Source organism: Pyricularia oryzae, chromosome 3 (assembly GCF_000002495.2).
Source record: "Pyricularia oryzae 70-15 chromosome 3, whole genome shotgun sequence".
NCBI classification, from domain to species: Eukaryota; Fungi; Ascomycota; class Sordariomycetes; order Magnaporthales; family Pyriculariaceae; genus Pyricularia; species Pyricularia oryzae.
In genome coordinates this window covers 1,524,503-1,547,486 of record NC_017849.1, presented here as the reverse complement: position 1 = coordinate 1,547,486, position 22,984 = coordinate 1,524,503, and the positions used below count along the sequence as shown (strand labels likewise).

Sequence of the window (22,984 nt, the reverse complement as noted above, 5' to 3'; positions counted from 1 at the left end):
CCAAGGGATTTTAGCCTCGTCCGCCGACCAGGCCTCCAAGGGGTCTCCCTGCAGGTCATCCTCCGCCGAAAATCGGCCAAGCACCTCCCGTTGCAGTGCTTCCGCTTTTGCTAAAGGCTCGCTCACTTGCTCGCCGTTAATAACCAGCGGCGGGGACCGGAGGCGTGGTCCGGCTCCCAGCCAGCCCACCATGTTCCACAAATCCTTATCGTCGCGCAGTTGGTCGATCCGGTGCCTCCAGTACTCCCGCTTCGCGGCCCGCACCCCTTTCGTATAGGCTTTTTCCTCGGCAGAGGCGTCTGCCCTATTTACAGCGCTCCGTTTAACCCGCTGGAATTCGGACCAGAGCCGCTGGCAGTTTTCGGTCCACCAGGGAGCCGAGCTGTCCCTTTTTCCCGCCGGCGTACCCACAACCCACGTCACTTGCTCCCATAAAGTTGTAAATTCAGCTACCCACGCGTCCAATGCGTAGCCATCGGCCGCGGATCCCGGGTCCGGCATGTCTTGCATGCCAAAAGCAAGTAGCTCCGCGAACTTTAGTAACCGGTCGTCCCTAACCGAAACGTTGATCGCCTCCGGGCGGGGGGCGCCGCGCGTCCGCAACGTGGTATAAAGGGATTCGTGGTCGGAGCCTGTGTAAAGACTGCTGTCAACCACAGTTATTGTGCTGGGGAGGTTGGAAAAGACCATATCCAGTAAACCCCCGTCGCGGTGGGTGGGCACGCCGATATTTCCTGTAAAACTCATCCCCTGGGCTTGCGCCCATGCCGTCAGTTGGTCCCCTCCGCGTGCGTTTGCGCGGCCCGGCTGGTATGCAGCAGCCGCTACGTTAAAATCGCCGCCTAGCACCGTGGGTCCATTTGGCACGGTATTGCATACCATTTCCAGCGCGGCTTCAGTGCCCGGAGCCCTATATACGTTAACAAACAATATTCCGTTAATTTCGAGCCAGAGTATGTCCCGCGTATTTTGGCCTTGCGGTAGCCGTCGTTGTGCGGCCCTTAGGGCTACCCCCTTTTTGACGTAGGTGAGCACCCGGGGCCGGAGCCCAGTCATGGCTTCGTAAGTGTTGGCGTGCCATTCGTCCACTGGCGCAAAAACATCATAGCCCGGGTGCGTTTGTGTAGTTGTATTTAGCCCGCACCATGGCTCTTGAACGTTAACCAGGTCCACCTTTCTCTGGTGGCACAACTCCAATAGGCTCAGATGCACACCCATCCTTTTACCTACATTGGCCCAAACTACGTCGAGGTATTCCCGCTGCATATTGCCGAGCGAGTATTTCGTCATATTAATCGACGGGTTGCTTCCAAGTCTATCCCATTAGCGGGGCAAGGTTCGGCAGCCGCTGCGTCCTCCTCCATTTCGGCTGCCCAAACGATTTCGTCGTGCACGCGTTCCTGTTCAACCTGCAGGAAGTTACGGATGTCCGCCCCTGCCGCCTCGCATGGCCGCGCTCTTTTGTTTGAAATGCTCGATCGGGAGCTCGAGGTTTGCGAATGCTGCGATGAGGTGCTTAGGACCGGGATTGCAGGTGCTGGCTCTCGGCGGGCCGCCTCAGCCCGGTCGTTGATAATCGCGGCACGGTTGGCACGTCCGATTCTGCGGATCCCCTTTAGTTTACGCTGTGAAGGTCGTTCAAGCTTCCCATTTACCACTAAAGGTCGGGCAGGGCAGTTCTTATGTCCGGATGGGAAATGGCCGTGGCAATTGACGCATTTGGGGGCTGCCTTGCACGGCTCTTCCTCTGTCGCATGTTTTGCTTCACCACATATGCCGCAACGCGCTTGCCGTACGCAGCGACGTATTTCGCAATATCCCTGGCAACCGTCGTGGTGGTGTGTAATTTTGCGTGATTTTTCAACCTTCCGCGCACGTTTCGACACTCCAAAAAGCTGAAAGGGCTTTACGGGTTGAAGGAAGGACACTATCCACGTGCCCTCAGCCGTATGTGGGTCGTAACCATGTTTGGAAATATGCCAGTTGACTGGCTGCTGGCCTGCTGCCACGGTAATCTCCTCCTGGATTACTTTATGTACGTCCTTTCTTCCGTCCAGGCAATTGAGCGTTCGGGGCACTCCAGAAACGGCGTATGTGTGCCAGGTTGTCGGGACAGTGACTTCCCGCGCGTCCAATGCGTCCATAATGGCCTTGACCGCGCTGGGGTTGAGGAGTTTTTGCCGTGTTTCCTCAGAGGCCACCGTAACACCCCAGCCCGTGGGGGTACGCTTGGCGTTTGGGATTTCACTGTATGGCACCGAGACCAATTCGGCCAGTTTGGTCGTTACCGCGTATGGCTCCCTCGTCACCATCCGCAATTTGTCATTTACGCGGATCAGGATGCGGTTGGACGGCTGTTCTGTCAAACGTTTCGGGGCTTGGGAGCGGTCCCGGCCCGATTGGGAGGGAGTTGCGGAGCTGTCAGGTGCATTGCCGGGCGTCGTACGTATCGGGTACGAGCGCGTGGCCGGGGTTAAAATTTGCGTTGGGGCCGCCGCTGGTGGCGTGGCGGCTCGCTCGGCCCATGTGACCGATTTGTTAGTGGGCGTGCCTCTGCCTTTAGAGGCCGACGACGCCGTGCCCGTCCTCGTAATTAAAATGCTGCGCCTTTCGCTGGAACTGGTCGGCGAACGCGACGGGGAGCGCGAACGCTCTTTTTCAGGGAGGGTGCGACTGAGGAACCAGCCGCTGATCACGTCGTCAAGTTCAAGAACAATTCTCCTAAGCGCGGCGTCCTCCGGGGCCTGTAAACTTTCGAGCTTGGCTGCAAAGACCTCTTCGAGCCAGCTGCCGACTGTTTCCACGTTTTCCAACTCCTGCTGCAGTGTTTTGATGGCCAGGGCCGGGAGGCTGGAGTACCTTCCGCGGCCAGCCGGCTTAGGCGCGTTAGCGGTGCGCGTGTCGAGAGATACGTGTCCTGACTCGGCCTGGCCCTGCGGCAAAGCCTGCGGCGTGCTCTGCGGGCGCGCGCGGCGGTTTGAGACCTCTGGTGAGGCCATGACGACCGGCGCCCGGAGGGCGAAAATTCTTCAGCTGTTAAGCTTATTGGTGTGTTTGGGTGTGAATCGCTAACAAAGGTGGGTCTGACCCATGAATGGTGGAGGATGCTTGATATAATATGCATAAAATGATCTCCCAGGCTGTTGCTTGCACAGTGCAGCTGGATCCACCTTGCGTATATTATATAGTACCAGGCGGAAAAAAAGATCACCCCATGTCGCCGTATGTACATATGCGTGGGCCTTAACTAACTTGCCAAAGTCGGCAAAGCCCATGAAGCCGACACCAGCGGATATTATACAAGGGGATGTATTTTACCCATACCACTATAGTTTATCAAATTACTTGAAAATTAGCCAATCCTATAGCATTCGCGCATAACGTTCCAAAAAATTAAATAAATATGTTCTATAAAGATATTTAAGCAATCGTTGAAAAGAAAAGCTTGTAAGATTATAAGATTTATACAACTGGCTTTTTAATTAATCCTGTTGCACCCAAAAATATATTCTGACAAACAATGGTTTGCGAGCTTATTTATTTTTACAGGGCAGCTAGATCAAAAACGAATTAGCCTCAGAAATTGACTAATTAAAGTTTGGGGCACATGCCCGTTTTGAGCGGTCATATTTGGTGTTTGATGAATGACAGTCGAAGGGAGGCTAGTCTATCAGAGTTGAAAACAGCGCATTTTGTCTACCTTATGCAATATCTCAGTTCTAGTCGGACGCGGCTATGCCGTGTCATGCGAGTGTAGCTGGAGTATTCTCTGTCCCAGATACACTTGCATGACGGTATCTCCGGAGGATTAAAAATAGACCGTGGTTGTTCCTCCATGTAACCGTATGATGTACCCACTTACGGGTTGTTTAAACGAACTGAACAGGTCGAACACCGACGGCTTTAAAAATAGCTTTAAAATTACTGCGGAAACGTGTAACTTGGCATCTAATTCGCACATATAAGTCCAGTCCGCGGTTATGTGCCAATTTTCTCCTCAAGCTCTTGCCAGGTTATCTCCATCCAATTGCTCTATTCACAGTCGTTCATTTTCTGTTTGGCTTTAGTCAGGGTCCTTTCTTACGCATCAGAGACATCGCGTTGTATCCCTGAAGCAGCAGCCAAAACCTGACCATACCAGCGTATTAGCTTTCGACCAACCCATCATAATGCAGTTCCAAAACATCATCCTATCCATTTCACTGCTTGCATTTCAAGCCAGCAGCGTCGCAGCCAATGGTAGGGGTTGGTGCAAGGTCAAAGTCCTCTACCGCCATAACAGAAAGGAGGCCCAGGCCACGTACGCGGAGATTGACAAAGAAACTCATTGGAATCTCGACGGCTTTCCCATAGTAATCAAACCTGACGGCGATTGCATAATCAAGCTTGTTTCTGGATGGGTGGACCATGAAACGTACTATTTCAAGGGCGAGACTCACAAAGTTACGACCTACAGCAAGTAACCGTGTATGAGAAATCTTTGCGAGGTTGTTTCTTGTTCTTTTTATCTCTTGCGGGCGTTGGGCGTTCTTATGTTATTGCTGTCCTTGTTGCAGTGTGGAAGTTGCGGGTCCAGGGACGTTGTATTAGGTAGTTGCAGAGACGAAGATAGCGCATAGCTGAATGTGAGGTGAATCTGATAAAACTCAACCAAAACAAACAACCTATTGCTTTCAAGTGAATTTCGCGTCCGCGTCCCTCAAAGTCGCGCTGCACTCTGTTCCACCATAAAGCTTTCTTTGTTCAGTGGCGGCCGTTGTCCTCCTTGTTCCCAATCAGGACAAGAGCATTGTTCTCGCCCACCGTGAACCAAGCAGGACGTCTTTGAAACTGGCCGCTGGCAATTATTAACGTTGGGCTCCACATCTCCGACCCCCCTAAAGTCCGGCCCCCTTGAAAAATGTAACGACGAAATACCCCTTTTATAAACCGATTTAAATGTAAACCTATCAACGCACAATAATACAATCATTGTCAGGCTCTCCCGGTTCGCTAACCTCTTCTCCATCGTTCAAAGCTTCTAAACAGTCCCTATTATTTTCCTGTGCTTCATAAACGTTTTTTTTGCTGACCAAAAGCTCGTTGGGATCCGGAATCACCCTTTTCCTTTTGACCGGCCGTACCGCCTCCAATTTTGCGTTTAACAAACTGATTTTTTGCTGAGCTTCAGCCAATAAGATATCCTTGGTTTCGAAGCTTTTTTGGACTTTTGCAAACAAAAGCCGTGAAGTGGCGTTACTTTTTTCGGACCGGGAAATTTCCTGTAGTTGAAGTCGAATATCTCGGGTCGTTTTAGGGGTTTTCCAAATAAGTAAAGACTGGTCGTTAATTTGTTGGGTTGGATTTTCCGGTGTTTTATCCCTTTGGAAGCCGTTATTTTTACCTTTTTCGACGTTGGCGTTGCTATTTTCTAACAAAAAAGGGTTTAAAAGTGGTTTTGCCAAGTTCACCGGCCATAACCCCGTCGTACGCCAACCAGATTGAATGGTTTTTGCTATAAATGCTTTTGATCTGGCTTTTCGATAGCAAAGTAGAAAGTTTCGTTTCCCAACAACCGTTGAACAGCAAAACTGGTTTACAAATCCCAGGTGACGTCGATAAGCTTCCTTTAACGGCCCAAAAACCGATAAATCCAACGGTTGAAGAACGTGTGACGAATGAGGGGGTAAATATAGGAGTTGAATATTGTTTTGCAAGCAAAGAAGCATAAATTCGTCCGTTATATGTGATCCATGGCCATCCAGAACTAATAACCGCTTTTCAGGGGTTAAAGGTTGGGTATACGGAATAAACACCTTTTTTAACCATTCGATACCTGTTTCATTATTTGTCCACCCGTTTTCGGTTGCATGAAATTGCCAGGTATCGAAAGGACTTAAATCAGCTGGAAACCATTGTTGCTGTACGTTTTTCCCCTTAAATATAACGAGGGGAGGTATAACAGCCCCCGTAGCTGATACACATTCGATTATGCTCGTCCAACCCCGCGTTCCAGGCTCTTTTCACTGTAATGGCCGGATTTTATTACGCCCTAACACCAGGCCATTAGATCCTTTGCCTTCCATTATACCTGTTTCGTCCATATTCCAACGGTTGGCCGGTTTTATAGTATCGACAACGGGATTTTTCAAATAGGACCACCAAGATTTAATTACCTCGGTTGTAGCCCCATTAACCCGGGCATTTTCTATTCGCCGGGGTCTTTGGGTTTTCAAAATTGGATATCGGGCTATAAAACGGCTAACCCAATGTTTCCCAAGGCTTTTTCTTTCTCCGGCGGCCTGAAGAATTCGTTCCGCAAAATAGCGTAGTTCTTGATGCGTTGGCGGAAGGCCTAACGCGGCCTGCGCAAGTACCCAATCTGCCAAATAGGTTTCCTGCTCCTGTGAAAGCCTTTGACAAAATCTTTTCGCTTGTTGAATTGACTGGGCCCCCTTTAAACGATCGTGAAGGGTACTCCGAGGAATACCCCATTTTTGCGAGGTTTTGTGAACTGATTTGCCATTTCTTATGTCAGAAATGGCAGCAAGAAGCTGATTTTCAGTGTACTGTTTCATTGGAAGGTTTGGAGCAAGAATCTTCAAAAATCAAGTTCTAAAGTGAAAAATTCGTCTAGATATTTATAAAATAAAACAAAGGGTTGACGTGGCTGAGTAGATATTTTTAGGGGCCGGACTTTAGGGGGGTCGGAGATGTGGAGCCAAACGTTACTCTCAAATTCCCTCGATATAAGATTGCCGCTTTTTTTTTCTGTCGCTGCTAGATGGTGACGATCTATCAAACAGACAACTAAACACCTCCCAACACGCTGAAAGATCAGCAAGTCACTCACAAATTCACAATCCGGTATTGCGAGATCTCTTTTCGACCTCAAAGCTATACACTCTTTGATCCGGTAGCATTTCGCATTTTGGTCAAGCAACACAGAGATAAACATTCAACTCGTTGCCAACCAGACATTGAAGAAGAAAAAACTCCCAAAATGTCGAGCACTGGGCAGAGAATCATCTCTTCGGAATACCCGCTTGCTCCGCTTGAGGGCCCCAACGCGTCCCTGGATTGGACCGATCAGGCTACAGAGGGTCCTGAGCCCAACACAATCAAGTCTATCGATGAGCAGGGTGAACAATACGTGAGTTGCAACCATCACCTGCAGCCTCACGCCATCGAAAACCCATTCGCTGACCCTCCCCCACACGACCAGTACGACGCCTTTGAATACTGCGACGAGCCGATGACACATGGCTCCGTCGCACCCCAAGACTTCATCCTGCGCCCCTACACCCAGCAGGAGCCAACAGTCAAGACCATCATAATAATATGCCAAGACCACTGCAAGGTCCGCAACGGCGCCGGCTTCGGCTGCGGTCGGCCCTGCGCCGAGCGGTTCTGCCCCAACGCGGCCTTTGCCACCAACAGCGGCGTGTGCTTCGACCACGCCATGGCGTTTGCAATGTACGACGCCCGGCAGAGATATAGCGCTTCCCGCGAGGCGGTGGCCTTGGAGCGGGCCAGGGACGAGCGTGAGGCGGCGGCGGCGGCGCTTTCCGCGCTAAACACCGGCCTCGTCGACAGGCCCATGCCCGACCCCGAAAAGTACATGAAGTGGTACAACGAGGAGCTGGACAAGTACTACTGCATCAAGGCTACAGAGAGGCTGCTGCAGGCCGCGCGAGCCACCATGCCGGGTCAGCCCGAGGACCCTCTTCGGTTGAGCATCCAGGTGACTGCGCAGACCTTTTTGGAGACCTTTACGGCTCCTAGGCAGCCGGTGGAGTCGGGTTCCGAGTCGGAGGAGTGATGTGGTGGTTTGTGATGCTGATACCCAGGAAGCACAAGATTCTACTGGCCAGGATATGTGAACCAGAACACAACCTTTGAAGTCCGGCATTTGTATCAAGTATTTCTTCCAGCCTTTTTCGATAGGGCTTTGGTGTGTAATATTCATCTGGAGGCAGATAATCTGCCATGACTTGACGTGGAAATGAAAATACCCAGGAGCACACTAAGTAAAATTCATAGTTCTTCTACCTTATTACGGTTATACAGGAGACGAAACCGCATATTGAAGCCTCTTTATCATCAATAGCATAAGTTCACATTTATTCTGATGACCATCTCATGCTGCCTTGCTAGCCACCGTGACCGCCTGAGCCTCCGCTTGACCAACCGTCTCCAAATCATCGTCCACCCTTTTGCCCTCTGGTACGGCGCCCACGCGTTGATATTTTCTGAACTTTCTCGGAGCGAGCTTGGCCTCGAACTGCAAAGGAGCAGAGTCATGGTCAGTAACGCAATTACCTTGAGCAAATTGAAACAAGACAAACAAAGAAGAAGAACGGCCACATACCATCTCGTCAATCTCTTCCAACGTGCGGCCCTTTGTCTCGGGCAGAAAGAACCAGACCCATACGGCACCGACCACGGCTGACGGGAACCAGATGTATCCGTACTGAGGACCCCAGTTGAGCGAGTCGGGGTTGATAAAGTATGGTGCCGTAAAGGTTGTCAGCCATGCAAAAAAGAAGCCGACAGCGGCAGCGAGACCAAACGTGTAGCTGCGCAGACGCTGGGAGGGGATTTCTCCGCCACATAGCCACGCGTAGGCCGAGATGAGACCCTGCATGCGTTGGATGTTGATTAGCATATGTAAGAAGTAAGAACTTTTTCCAAGATGTGGACAAGAGACTTCAGACAGAGACTCACATTGTAACTCATCATGTACAGACACGACAGCGCGACCAATACATTCCCCGTCGTGACCGACCGCCCGTAAACCTGATAAACCACGGCGATGATGAGCTGCAGCACGCCGCACAGCACCAAGCCCCAACCGATCAGCACGCGCCTCCTCCCGTACCTGACGACGATGCAGGCGTTGATGACTAGCGCGGCCAGACCCACGGCGCTGAGCACGCAGCCCATGGCGAACGGGTCGGCGACCTCGGCCATGGTGAAAAAGTACTGCTTGTAGGCGATGATGAACATGGAGCCCGACGCGGCCTGCAGCGTGACGGCCGAGACGGATAGCAGCGTGCGCCGCCGGTCGACGGGCTTCCTGAACATGTCCCAGGCCCCCACCCCGCTGGCCAGCTCCCTTTCGCGGTCGATGGCCGTGCGGATCTCGGCCACCTCGGCCGCCACGTCGTGGCCCTGCGGGCGCAGCCAGGCGAGCGCGGCCGTCCCCTCGTCGATGCGGTCCTGCAGGATCAGCCACCGCGGCGACTCGGGGATGAAGACCATGGCTATGCAGAGGATCACGGGCACGATGTAGATGAGGCCGAGCGGGATCAGGTATGCGTTCTTGTTTGGGATGGGGGCAGTGGCCCAGTTGATGACGGTTCCGACGAGGGTGCCCTGGTGGGAAAGGTCGTGGCGTTAGAGGCTTTGTGGGTCCCCGGTCAATTGCAAAGAGTCTCAGAATTGCCACTCACAAAAGAAGTACAAAACTGAAAGGCAGCCAGGAAGAGCCCCCGATACTTTGCCGGGCTCGTCTCCTGGATGTACAACTGCGAAAATGTCATAAACCAGCCGTTTGCTAGCCCAATCACCAGCCTTCCGACGTAGAGCACATTGATGTCCTCGGTGACCATCATCATGACGTTTGCCACGCAGCAGAGCACCGACGCGATCCACAGGCACCAGCGCCGCGAGAGTCTGGCCGCGGCCGGGCCCGCGCAGACGGAGCTTGCAAAAGCCCCCAGCGTCATGAGCGAAGAGATGAGCTGCTGGCGGACCGGCGACAGGTTCCAGCCGATCTTGGGCAGAAGGTGTGGTGCAGGGTGACCAAAGATCTGGAGGTTTCATGACAGACCGTGGAAGAGTTGTCAGTTGGTCTCTTTTTTTTCCCTTGGCCATGGGAGACTAAGCCCATCATACCTTGAGAAAGCCGGGCATTGCCTGCAGGCCCCCGATCAGACCAAAATCAATCCCATACTGAAACGGCGAAAGGATGATGATTCCGCATGCGACAAACACTCGCCAGTTGGCTTTGATGGTGACCTTGTCTTCTGCAGTGGCCATGTCGACGGTTGCTGTGTCGATGTTCCAAGGTCAATGTATATTTTGACCAAACGGTTGTCGCCAAAAAGAAAGAAAAGACAGGAGGCCCGGCTCCGACTCCCAGACAGTTAAAGATGCATCACTCAGTTGCAACTTGCAGCAACAACCCAATGTACCGCCAAGGCAGAGGTTGCATCAAAGAACACGCCTCCCAACAAAAAAGCTCGAGCTCCTCTTGCTGGTCACTGCCCAGACCGGCGATCAAGTGCCGAACCGCAGTCCGCGCCATGGTAGGCAATCAAGAGTGTGTCTCATTGGCTGGTCGTAGAATGTCAAGGGGCGGGGAAATGCAGTGACATTGGTACCGTTCCCATCGATACGCCGGTCCCCCGCAAAATGCAACCGACCGGCGGTTATCCATTCAAGCCATTGTGTCCAATTTAGCCATCCACGAACCTGCCTAGAGGGCTGTGTTGCTGCAGCTCTCGGTTGCATGCTTCCGAATTCACTCCTTCCTTGCAGCAGTGTCAGCAATTTGTTTTCTTGGATTTTCTTTCTTGACAATAAAGGATTGATTATCTGTCTCCCCTGTGTTGGATGCAATGTACCACAATTAAAAAGCCGACCCTTCTCCTGGTACTTGGCCGACTAATCTATCTGCCTCTCCGATTTCTACCTAGGTTTGTAGACATTTGACACACGTTCGATGGGATGAGCTCAATCAATGACAACCCGAGGTGAACTCTCCCATCCGAGGCTTAGGTTCATGACAAGATCTTTGTCGTGACATTACTAAGGCAACAAGGTGATACCCATAGGCAACCAAAAAAATCGTGTCACATCCCTTCTGACAAGGAAAGGAGCCCTTGCATATCAAAAAGTCTTGGCTGGAAGCTAGTTCAAGCTGTCAGGGGGGTCTTTTTTCCCGAACTTTGTAGATTTCACTTGTGGAGAAAAGCCTTATCTACCCGTTTCACTTATCCGTAAGCTTTCCTAGCTTTTTAACTTGGTCTGACCTGGCCTGTTCGAGTCACATCCGTTCTTTTTTTATTTATTCTTTCCCCTGTTTCCGATGTTGTCGAGATACGTAAGAAACTCTCTCAAAAAGGAAAATTGAATTGACTTTCCGCTTTTGACGACTACGTCCCAAGATTGCACAAGTTGCGAAAATCATCGTGCCTTGGCGGGCAAAGCCAAGGCACAACTGGAATTAGTACGGGCTAACGCGCTACTGCTGTTTGGCTGGAGGATTATACCCTCTTGTCTTGGAATCGAGGGAAAAACGTCCACGAGAGACAAAATTAAAAGGCTACCTAGGCTCGTGTGCCAAGGCAAAACCGAGAAAGAAAAGTAACGAGGCAAACCTTGGCGACAAAATGTTACAATGAAAGAATAACAACACACTATTATCACAAATATCCTCAAAATACTTGATATTAGCTTCAAAGTCAAACCGTCGGGGGCTGACTCTCGGGAGGGTTCCCCATCGCAACCTGCCCCTGCCGGCCCTACCGACCCTGAACTGTCGCCGGCTGCCCGTACACCCAGACCTTCTTCAAGATGCCGCCCACGCTCCTCCTCCGCCTGGGGCCGCCGTCGTCGTCGGCCTCGAAGCACGCCGCCGCGGCCTGCTGCAGGCCCTTTTTGCTGAAAAACTGCGCCGCCGGCTCGCTCTGCGGGCGCTCCGGAGGCGGCCTGTGGGACAGCCCCTGAGGCACGCCCTGGAGCACGCCGCGGGATGCGTGCTGGGGCTCCCGCTCCAGCGGGCCAATCTCGCACAGCACCTCGAGCTGGAGCAGGAGCTCGTCCTCGCCGGCCTCCTCGAGCGCCTCCCTCGCCAGGCCCGGGAAGACCATCAGCACGACCTTGGGGTTGAGCTCGGGCGGCGGCACCTCGCCGTCCGGCAGGGTCATGAGCATGGGGTCAAAGTCCGGGTGCGTCTGCGGGTGGCACTCGCGCCACGTGGTGATGTACGGCCGCAGGTAGATCTCCTTGTCCAGCGCCGCCGCCTGGTCGACCAGCCGCCCGATCCGCAGCAGGTACTCGTCGAAATCGTCGGCCTTGGTCTTGGTGCCCTCCGTCAGCGACCAGATCTCGGCGATGGCTGCGTCCCTCTTGGTCTGATATTCTAGCTCGACGGCCGTCCGATCTCCCGCCGCGGCGAGGATGAGCCTGGTGGTCGAGAATCGCCAATGTTGGAAATCTTGTTTTACTTCTGGGCTTCCTGTAAAACGAGTTTCAGATGAATTGTGAGCATTGAAACCAAAACGAGCAGTGAATTCTTTTGATCCGATGTGGCAAAACCTTGGCGGACTCACCATCTTGGAGGACTCACCATCTTGGAGGACTGAAAAAAGTCCCTGCAGATGCCTCGACGCGCGACCTGCCCAAATGAAGTTTCCGAGGACTCGGTTTTCCAAATACTTCCATAGTAACGCCTCCATGAAGGTGTGGAAGTTGTCCGAAAAGATGAGGTTCGCTGCATCCTTGAGCTGGCCAGAAAGGGTAACGCACCCCAAGACGCCCGAGTAGTTGTTCATGCTCGCGGTGGAGCGGCCGGGTTGAACCTGTGTAGGGTGGCTGATCCTTTCTTGGGGAGGCTCGAGGAAGATTCTCACAAATTCCCGTATGGCCCTCCTCAGCGCCTTGATGGACGCGACCAGGGCCTCGTCCGAGGTGTGGTGGGGCTGCGGCTTGGGAGGGGCCGGAGGCTCGACGACTATCTCATTCACCTTTTCCTTCCCGCTGCTCTGCTCCGGTTGCGCCGCCACATGGATGTTGCTGCCCCCCTCGGATGGAATCCCCCGTTCCGTCTCGCTCTCCTGCTCAAACTCCTTGTGCGCCCTGGTCAGCAGCTTGCTCCTCTCCTTGGCCTCGACTTCCAGCTTCCTGCGCTGCTCCTGCTCGCGGCCCAGCTCCGACTCGAGCTTCTCGACGAGGGACCGGATCTCGTTGTTGGCCTGCTCGGCCTGGCGCAGGTACGTCCTGCACTCTTCCTTGATGGTCTTCTCCCTCTTGTCCCAAAGGCGATTGCTCTCGGCCAGATCCGTCTCGCGCATCTCCCAAAACTGCGACCAGATGGCGTCCTCGCGCAGCTTCCACTCGAGCTCCAGCTCTGCGATCTTTTGTTCGAACCGGCGCTGCTGCGTCATGATCTCGAGCTCGGCCGCCTTCTCCGCCGCCCGCCGCACCCCGACCTGCTGCTTCTTCTTGAGCCGCACCTGCGTCTGCAGCTCGGCGATCTCCTTGAGCAGCGCCACCCGCTGCGCCTCGAACTCGTGCCGGCTCTTGTCGAGCTGCTGCTGGCACGCCATCAGCTCCTGCGCCAGCTTCTCCTGCTGCGCGTCGCGGTTGTTCACGCTGCCACCCCCGCCGGGGCTCGCCGGTGTTTGTTGCGCGAGCGGGTGCTGCAGGATGAAGCCGGTGGTCTCGGCGGACGACCGCGGGCTCCATGACCTGGTGAGGAGCGAGGTGCGGGTTGACAGCGGGGACTGTGGGTTTGAGTTGGGTCGAGGTGGGCGCGGAGGAGGGGTGTTTTGGTTCTGGATGTTCTCAAGATGCTCGGTCCAAGGGACGTCGCCATTTGGACTATGCTGCTTCTCTGAACTTATGGCATGGAAGCTGTTTGGCAAGGTGGTCATGCTGGGGTGGTTTCTGCCTGGGGCTGGGGACGAGTTGGACTTTCCATCTCCCAAGCCCCTGGAGGGATGCAACGGTGGGATCGACGTGGGGGGAGTTGGCTTGAGCGGCTCGTAATATGGAGGACCTGCTTTACGGATTAAAACGCCGTCAACCATGTGTACATCGTCCTGCATGATGGGCGTATGTTTCTTTTGTTTTTTTCCTTGAGCGAAAGACTTTCTACAGCCTCCTCATTGTAAGCATGAAGAGAAAAAGGAAACGAATGAAACTATGCTTGCTAACTAATATATGCAAGGCTTGTTTTGAGATGTGAAAAAGAATCAAGGTACAGAGCGTCGATGATTAGTCCGCATCAGAAAAGAAAAAAAGGGCAAGGTATAGAGATGGAATAATATCAAGAATAAATTTACCACCCTCCTTCCATTCTTTGCTCCCTCCCTCGATTGAGTTGCTGCGGGGCACGAACGATCCGCCACAAACAAGATCATCGAACGGATGATTCCGCCGCCGCCAGTTGTTTCGGTCTGGGGGGGCTAGGCGAGATACCTAGTCAAGCTTCAGCGACCAGAAACATCAGTCAGTTATCGAATTAGCTTTTGCCGTCCGATTCGGACACCCTGCAACCTTTACGGATCCTTTGCGCCGTTGTTTTGCTGGTTATGCAAGGCAGCAGGTAGACAATCAAGAAAAAAAGAAGAGAGAAAAAAGAACCGCCATGACAATTTGTGGAGAAAAGACCGTGGGTCAGAAAGATGACATAATATCTCTCCCCTACAACATTTGTCAATGGAACCCTCCTGATGCCTCTCGTCGAAACACGAGACTTTGCGTAGGGCTTTGGTGGTTTGCTACTGTACCAGCCCGTCGAGAGCTCGGCCCAAGCTGGGGTGGTCCTGGGGCAGGTCGGTAACCAAACCCTGGTCCGGGAAATCGTCTTGATTGATGTCGTCTGGCTTATTTATACGGTCATCGGGCCCCATTATGGTTTCTGGTTGGGTGAGTATAATCTCGTACTCGGGCGAAACGTGGACAAACGATTTGCTCAGCCTCGAGTCTATTTCGGCCGTAGCAAACATTGTTTGGCTGGCCCTCCGACCCACGGGGCACTGCAAGGCCAGTGTATCAATTCCAACTGTACTCGTAGAACCTCCCAGAGAGGGTGGCCAGCGTTGCCTCTAATCGTACTCACCTTTTTGCACCCTTTAGTCATGTGGGCAAGGCCCGCTTGTGCAAATCAGGGTCGAAATGTACAAAAAACTTTCCTAGACTGGAAGTTCATTAGACGCACGACAGTTCTCCAGTTATCTTGTTTCTCGAGTCGCAATTAAAATATACTAATGGTAGCTTGTTGCGAGGAAAGATTTGAAAGAGAGAGAGAGCAAAAGACAACCAAAAAGAAAACATCGAGATGCTAGTTTGCTTGCCGCTTGCCCACCCATGCTTTGGTGTAGCTCATTCTGGTCACAACGAGAAAGAAATCTGAGGAAATAACATGCGGATAAGAGTTTCCCGGTATGAGATCGTCCGGTGAGAAAGAACAAAAAAGTTCCCCTGTAACAAAGTCTGGACTTTTCATCCCAGTGCACCTTATCTTTTTTGTTCTTTTTTGGCCGAGCCGAACCCATTTTCCCCCCAAGCATGGCTGTCGGTTTGACGCAATATACGAACAAACTCACCCCTTTTTTTGCTGGTCTAATTCCCATGACCGCGCCGGGAAGCGGAAAACATGTTTACGGAGCACCTACGCAACATCAACTGCCGTTGTTCAGATCATCAGTGGGGTATATCCTGCTGACATAGTTATTACCACATAGCTTTTGTCGCGTGCTCATGGTTTGGCCTGGTTTCCTGTACCGGGAAGTATTTTCCCTACGTCGGATGTGTAACCATATTTCGACCCAATTGACTCCCTGTGCCTGGAATTTCAGCTTGACGAGAAATACACACACAAAAAAAAAAAAAAAAAAAAAAAAAACAGTCGCATATTTATTGCAGCTCACAAGCTACCCCCTCCCGTCACGTTTCCCCACTATTTTTGTCCTGTCTATACGAAAATAGAAGAATCCTTGCTACGTACTAGCTTCCACATGAACGTGGGAATTATTGCAGACGAGTCGAGAGGATGGGACTCTCGGTCCCAATGGCAGTGCTCGTTCCCATCTCCGTGGCTCGGGGTTCCGTAGAGTCAGTCAAACTTCAGTCACTCACCACGTCTACCACGTAAGGGGGGAAAGGGTTAAAGGGGCAGGACCCCGTTCCCCCCTCCCAGCTGCGAGGAGGTACCCGTCACTTTGGTACTGGGAAACAAAGTTGTAGGTGTGCGTTCATCGGTTTCGTATGTGTCAAGTAGTCAGCAAGCTGGTTGTTTCGTCCTAAGGTGGCTACTCATAAGGAATTCCAACGTCAACCAACTGGAAAGGTTGGATAATGTTAGTAGGGGAGGAAGACAAGAAAAATCACGTCATGGCCCTGGCGTTAGGAGTTGGTCTAGATTTTTGATAATTGCTCCTCCCTGGAGTTTATACATCGTATCTAGTTGATTAGCCTGCTTAGAACACCCAAAGGCGAGCTATAATTAGAGATGAAAAAGGGTCCCCAGGCTGACTAAAGGAGAGTTTCTTGTAATTACTCGACGTGACGATCAGCTCACGTCCATAGTTTAGCAGGAAGGCAACACACACGGTAAATTCTTTAGCCTCCCACCATTACGTTGCCCTACAAATACCTGGATCTGTCCATTGATTGACACAATGTCAAAATTTGCCTAGCGAGACTCATGAGTCTGGGCAAACACCAGCTATCATCTTCTCGGCCCTTTTAAAACCCCTGACTTGCTGTCTGTCGTTCGCAAGCCAGCATCATCCACTGGGTCATGTATGCCGAGGTTCTCAACGGTGTCAGCTACTCCACCCTCGGCTTTCGAGCCGGCTGCGACGACTTCATATGATTCAGGGGCGGCTCCGAACCCCTCGTTTCATCACTCTCGACATACTACGCAGAGGTATCGAGGGCTCTCGTCTCTGCAAATTTCAAAACACAAGTGTCGCTTGCCGCAGATGTGGAACAGGCTCCTGGCCGACGACAAATCCTCAGATGTCGCGACAAGGGGTACAGGTTCGATAAATTGTCTGCATGGGGAAGGCGAAGAGATGGTATGTTGACTTTCGAGGAGAGCGCCTTGGTTACGGCAAACAAGTTTTTGTGGTCCGATATTTCCATCTCCGCGTCAGCAAGATTATCAGCACCTGCCTTATCTAGCCGCAAGTAACGGTCTGCTCAAGTCGGCGGATGGAGCTTTAACTCACCACATCGGATATTATGACATGTCCTTGTTTTCAGCATAAATGAGCGTACAGCCTGCTAGATCTGAGCTTATCGAGGTGGGTGCTATCAAGAAAGGAGCCGGTCGAGGGTAGATATGTTTAACGTGTGTCAGGGCTTACATTGCCATTCTCAAGAAAACTGTTGGCGTATGCGCATACATCCATTTGCAAATTTCTCGAGTACAGATATGAGAGGTTCATGGGCCATAATAAACTGTGATGCTATCAACCTCACAGTCTCTAGTGCAAACATCACGTTCATGGACTGCTATCTTGATCTTGACCCGGATATGCTACTGCCCGCCGGCTACAGTGCGAGGCGGACGTTATGCCCAGTAAGAAGTCAGAAAGATAAGTAATACAACAGACAAGTAAAAGATAGATGTTTTGTATATGACGAGCGTGGCCTCGGAGAGTGTTGGTATCTCAATCTAGCCACTTTGAAAACGTTTTCACTCGAAAAGAATCGAAAGAAGGATACACTAGCTAGTGATCTCGGGCCAACGGTTATCAGGATTCAGACTGTACGGTAGCCATAAAGCTCAAGCTTTTTTATAGATTGGTATTGACCATTCTGGAATTAGATCTCCGATAACGGCAGGCTGATAGCTTCCCACACTGTAGGCATCAAAGCGCCGAGGCTGCCTCAGGCATATTCAAAAGTACTGGCGTCTCAATTGAGTCGTTCGTGAGGGTGGATCAAGTCAACAAGACGCATCCCAAAATTGACAAGCCGTCCGACTGTACGGGATGAAAGGATAAGAGATACCAGTTCTTGGTCCCAGGTGAGGATTGTGACATTTGGACCATAAGATCACCAGACCCTAACCCTGACCCCTGACCAACGACCCACCAGGGTGATACCTTTATCGACGTCGCGTCAAGCTCAGAACTTTGTTTGTTTCCTTTCCTCTCCTCAGAGTAGAATCTTCGTCGATAGATGCCAATAGACTAGCTTCCGTGCTATGCTTACCCTGGCCGTGACACAATTCTACTCTCTAAAGAATCGCTGGCCTAGCGATTAACAAATAAGGCGCAACAACCTATCTTTACGCCGCTGGCGAGCGACGAAAATAAATCCGCACCCGACAGACCCGACCCGACCGGAGTTCGACAGGAACTTCAATTCCAGTCCCCGACCACGACCGATCCGACCTATGCCCAGGCTGAAGGACCATCCACCTGCGAGCAGGAAATCACAAAGATTGATTACGAACCAGACGGAGCAAACAGACCGCCCCATCGACGACCCGACCCGATCAGAAAGCGAAACAGACTCTCGCCCAGGCACCAAGTCCAGTGTCGAGGACGAAATCGAAGTTGCATCTTCTTCGCGGTCCCCGGAGCTCAACGTGAACGCACAAGAAAACAACCCCAGAATAATGGGCGACGCAAACGACCCAGCCAGCGAGATCGCTAGGCTAGAAGCGGAAATACTTAGGCTAAGAAACGCGTTGAGAAACGACACACCCAGTCCCAGGCCCTACCGAGAATTAAGGCACCGAGAGCCATCAGTGGAAAGTGCATTCGGCGGAACGAGTTTCAAAGCAAAAGGGATGGCCGCTTGGCCAGCCTTTACCGAGTTCCAAGGAACAGGCGGCATGAACCCTGCTTACAATGACAAAGCAAAAGCCAGAGCCGATTCACCCCCAAAGTTCGCAGGAGACAAGACGCAATTTGATAGCTGGCTGATAAAGGTGGCCGACAAATTCGAAGAAGATGTCGCCATTTTTAGGACTGAGAAAAGTCGGATACGTTACCTGATGAATTTGCTCGAGGACAAAGCCGAGAAAGCAATGATTACTCGTTACGTTTCAGTTACACGCCCCTTTTCATCAGCAGCCGAAATGATCCAAATCCTAGAATCCATGTACCACGACCCCAACCAGTCCATAGCTGCCAGAGAAGCCCTTAAGAAACACGAGTTTGAGCTAGGCAAGGGCCAAGATATCCACGAGTTTATTGCCACGTTTAATTCACTAGCCCAGCAAGCAAAGGTTCGGGAAGAAGACTGGAAGCAAACCTTGTGGGGATGTATACCCGCCGACCTCGATCACCGTCTGCTGCACGATAGTGAGAACATCGACATAGACTACGAGACGTTTTGCCAGTACGTTACCAAAGCCGTCTACAGCAACCAACTGGCACAAGAAAGGCGCAAAGACCGAGAGAGCACCGACAAGACCAGCACGAAGAACGAGACCCGGAGCAGGCAGAAAACAGCTTCGACGAAAGTCCGTTCGCGCTACAAGCCCAAAGATTATCAAGGGGATAGAACGGAACCAATCACGATGGCTAAGGCCGGTCGCTCACTGACTTATGAGGAGAAAAAGGCGCATTGGGATGCCAACACCTGTTTCATGTGCGGAAGGGGTGGCCATAATTCCAAAGATTGTCCCGAAAAAGAGAGAATAAGGGATGTCAAAGCAGTGAAACCGAAGCAACAAACGAGTACCTTAGATTCGGAAACCACAGACGAATCGGGAAAAGAGTGAGACCGCCGCAAGCCTCCTCGGTGGTCCAGATGTCTACGATAGCTCAGATTGGTAGTAACCCACGACCTAAATCTTTCATCATTCGAACTCAGATACAGGTTAATGGCGTAGCACTATCAGTTAAAGCTCTTTGTGACACCGGAGCAGACATTTCTCTTTTGATCAGCCCAGCAATCGCTAAACAAGCCGCAGAACGGCTAGGAGCCCGGCTTCAAAGGTTAAAAACCCCGCTACTTTTGTCGGATTACCGCAAACAGGACGCAGGACGCATTACGCACAAACTAAAAGCGACCTTGGAAATCGATGGACGCCGGTTCAGCAACCAAATGTTTTACGTGACGGAAAGTGGACATGATATGTTTATTGGGCAGGATTGGCTAGTTGAACAGGATGTTTGGATCCACCCGAAAACGCAAACGTTCGCATGGCCTGAAACGACACCGTCGCTGGCAAAATTCTCGCCAGCCATTAGACTTCCGAACATGTTGGACAAGCCCGATCCGGTTGCACAAGCCGATGCAGAGCGGCGCGACCGAGCATTCGAACGGGAAACCAAAAGGGTGCAAATACTTCGACGACCGTGGCGCCAAACAACCTTTTTAGAACCCAGACCAACGACCCCGGTCGTTTTGGGTGAGGACCAAAACGTTGTAAACATAGCTGCCCTTCAGCACAAGCTGGACACCGACCCCCGACAAAAGCGATGGAAATCGTGCCCAATACCCACGCAGCCCATTACGTTAGAAATTGGACCCGAAAAACCCGCCATCAGCCTATTTGCCGTCGGCCGTTCGTACCAATGGAAAACCAACAAGGGAGAACCAATCCCGTTCCCGGAAGATGAAGACCCCGACCATGTCGAACTGGTCCGAAGCAAACTGCCATCCCGACTCGCTCACCTGGAGGGATTCTTTTCGAAAGCAGCTTCCACTAACCTGCCTCCACATCGCCCAGGGCACGATGTAATTTTGGAGCTAGACAAGCCGAAAACAGGATCGCCTCCGACGTACAGGACACCTGTGGAATTCCTGCCGCTCGAAAAGGAAACAGTCGACGAGCTGCTGCGCATTGGGTTTATCGAACCCTGTATGCAGGCCGACCCAGCGCCTGTCCTGTTCGTACCTAAACCACACTCCAACGAACGCCGTTTTTGCACCGACTACCGATGGATCAACCAGTTTTTGAAAGATCGATTCGTACCAGCCCCAGATGTTAACGGAACTATTTTTAATTGTCGCAACGCAAAGAGGTTTACAAAAATCGACATTATTCGAGCTTTCAACCGGTTACGTATGGCGGTTGGCTCAGAGTACCTCACTGCTTTTCGCACCCGACAGGGCACCTTTCAATGGAAGGTGCTTCCCTTTGGGCTAAAGGTCGGCCCAGCTTGGTGGCAATCTTTTATCAACGCTCAGCTAAATGAACTTTTGGACTTGTTCGCCAGCGCATACGCCGACGATGTTTTGGTTTATTCCGACGGAAACGAGGAAGAACATTGGGACCAAGTAGAAGAGGTTATTTACCGATTAAGCCGAGTCGACCTCCAGGGAGATATTAAAAAGTCTCGATTCAACGTTACCACGGTTGATTATCTTGGCATCGTTATGGACGCAGGCCTGGGCATCCGTATCGATCCAGACAAACTGCAGGCAATTAGCGATTGGAAGTTCGAAGACCTCACGTCCAAAACAGCCGTGCGTTCCTTTTTGGGATTGTGCAATTACATTCGAATGTTTTGCCACCATGCCAGCAGCGTCGCTGAGCCGTTGAACCGACTGTTGAAAAAAGACGCCAAATTCGCTATGGGCCCCGAACAGAGGCGAGCATTTGAGGAAATGAAACGTTTAGCCTGCGATGCACCGGTTATGGCATTTTTCACCCCAGGCCGACCGACCAAGGTAGAAACCGACGCTTCACGCAACGCGACCGGCGGAGCAATCTGGCAACAGCAACCGGGTGGAGAATGGAAACCTGTGGGATATTTCTCAAAAACGATGACCCCAGCAGAACGCGCATACCCGATCCAAGACCGAGAGCTGCTGGCAGTGGTTCAAACGCTGGAACATTACGAACCAGAATTATTGGGGACAAGCTTTTTCGTGGTTACAGACCACCAAGCTTTAGTTTACTATTCCACAAAACGACTCCTTTCGACTCGACAAGTGCGTTGGGCAGATTTCCTGGCCAACTTCAACATTACGTTTCAGTACCGCCGCGGCAAAGACAATATAGCCGCCGATGCCCTGTCCCGCAAGACGGCAGACCTTCCAACAGTTAAAGCTCGGGAAAAAGAAGAACGAACAATAACTTTAATCCCACCTGAGAAGATCAAACCTATGGTGGCCGCCGTCAGCACTGCCGACCCAAACGCCCACGTGGTGAGCGGCGCAGATTTGGTAGACCTAATACGACAAGAGAACGAAAAGCAAAAGCTAGGCCAACACCAAGGAAAGCTAGTCGTCCCGGAAACGGCTTTAGACGGACAGATCTTTTTGAGGACCGCTCTGATCCGTGAAGCTCACGAGCCCAAAATATTCGCCCACGCAGGACAGAACAAGACGATACAAATGATCAAAAAACGGTATTTTTGGGAGGGCATAAGTCAAACCATTCGGAAATATATCAAAAACTGTCACGACTGCGAGCGAAATAAAGGTAGACACGACAAGACCCCGGGCCTATTGCATCCGCTACCGATACCGAATTACGTTTGGGAACATGTAGCAGTTGACGGAAAAGACATGCCCAAAGACAAGTTCGGATACGACTACGTGTGGGTGTTCGTTTGCAAGTTCAGTCGCCTGATAGCCACCATCCCGGGCCAGAAGACCGACACAGCAGAAATCCTGGCCTCCCGATATTACCGATACCTATACCGTTTCCTAGGACTACCTTTCGTTTGGATTAGCGACAACGCCGGGCCGTTCATCTCCGAATTCATGGCGACGATAAATGAACTTACGGGTACTAAACACCGACACGGCAGCGCCCTGCACCCTCAAACACAAGGTGCCGTAGAGATAACCAACCAGGAACTGGACCAAAAGCTACGGTTTTATATCGACAAATACCAGACCAGTTGGAGCGTACATTTGCCTGCTTTGGATTTTGCCCACAACGCCGCGTGGCATTCCAGCCTTGGTATGTGCCCGTTAAAGGTAGTGCTCGGGACCGAACCCCGAAACCCGCTGTCCACCGACCTGCCAACCACGACCGTTGATTCAGACCAGAAACGAAAAGCGCTGCAGATCGTCCGCCAGACTAAAGAAGTCCAAGAGTTGGCTCGCCAAAACGCGCTAAAAACGCAGGCGAGGCAGGAAGAACAAGCCAACAAAAAGCGGCGACCAGTAGATTTTGGGGTTAACGACTATGTTTTCGTCAAGAAAAAAGGGTTTCCGACGACCGCACCGACGACCAGACTGGATTCACAGTGGACCGGACCATGGCAGATTCTAGAAGAACGAGGATATAGCTATGTTCTGGACGTACCTGAATCGTTTAAAGGAAAAAACTTGTTCCACG

At 51.8% G+C, this 22,984-nt stretch overlaps 4 protein-coding genes across 4 annotated transcripts; 1 reads left to right on the top strand and 3 right to left on the bottom strand.

Moving 5' to 3' along the window:
• Positions 1-6,982: 6,982 nt before the first annotated feature.
• MGG_07692 (uncharacterized protein) lies at positions 6,983-7,801 on the top strand (the record flags this gene model as incomplete). The annotated part of the gene is made up of 2 exons (XM_003711587.1): positions 6,983-7,132; positions 7,205-7,801. 2 exons carry the CDS (start codon positions 6,983-6,985, stop codon positions 7,799-7,801), a joined length of 747 nt encoding a protein of 248 aa, XP_003711635.1.
• A 318-nt stretch (positions 7,802-8,119) lies between these two features.
• On the bottom strand, positions 8,120-10,023 carry MGG_07691 (general alpha-glucoside permease; the record flags this gene model as incomplete). The annotated part of the gene is made up of 5 exons (XM_003711586.1): positions 8,120-8,263; positions 8,351-8,620; positions 8,707-9,357; positions 9,435-9,794; positions 9,880-10,023. 5 exons carry the CDS (start codon positions 10,021-10,023, stop codon positions 8,120-8,122), a joined length of 1,569 nt encoding a protein of 522 aa, XP_003711634.1.
• A 1,487-nt stretch (positions 10,024-11,510) lies between these two features.
• On the bottom strand, positions 11,511-13,817 carry MGG_07690 (uncharacterized protein; the record flags this gene model as incomplete). Its single annotated transcript, XM_003711585.1, has 2 exons — positions 11,511-12,226; positions 12,338-13,817. The coding sequence occupies 2 exons, from the start codon at positions 13,815-13,817 to the stop codon at positions 11,511-11,513; spliced, it is 2,196 nt and encodes a 731-aa protein (XP_003711633.1).
• Positions 13,818-14,492: 675 nt separating this feature from the next.
• Positions 14,493-14,854, bottom strand: MGG_15220 (uncharacterized protein; the record flags this gene model as incomplete). The annotated part of the gene is made up of 2 exons (XM_003711584.1): positions 14,493-14,750; positions 14,834-14,854. The coding sequence occupies 2 exons, from the start codon at positions 14,852-14,854 to the stop codon at positions 14,493-14,495; spliced, it is 279 nt and encodes a 92-aa protein (XP_003711632.1).
• Between the last annotated feature and the right edge of the window lie 8,130 nt (positions 14,855-22,984).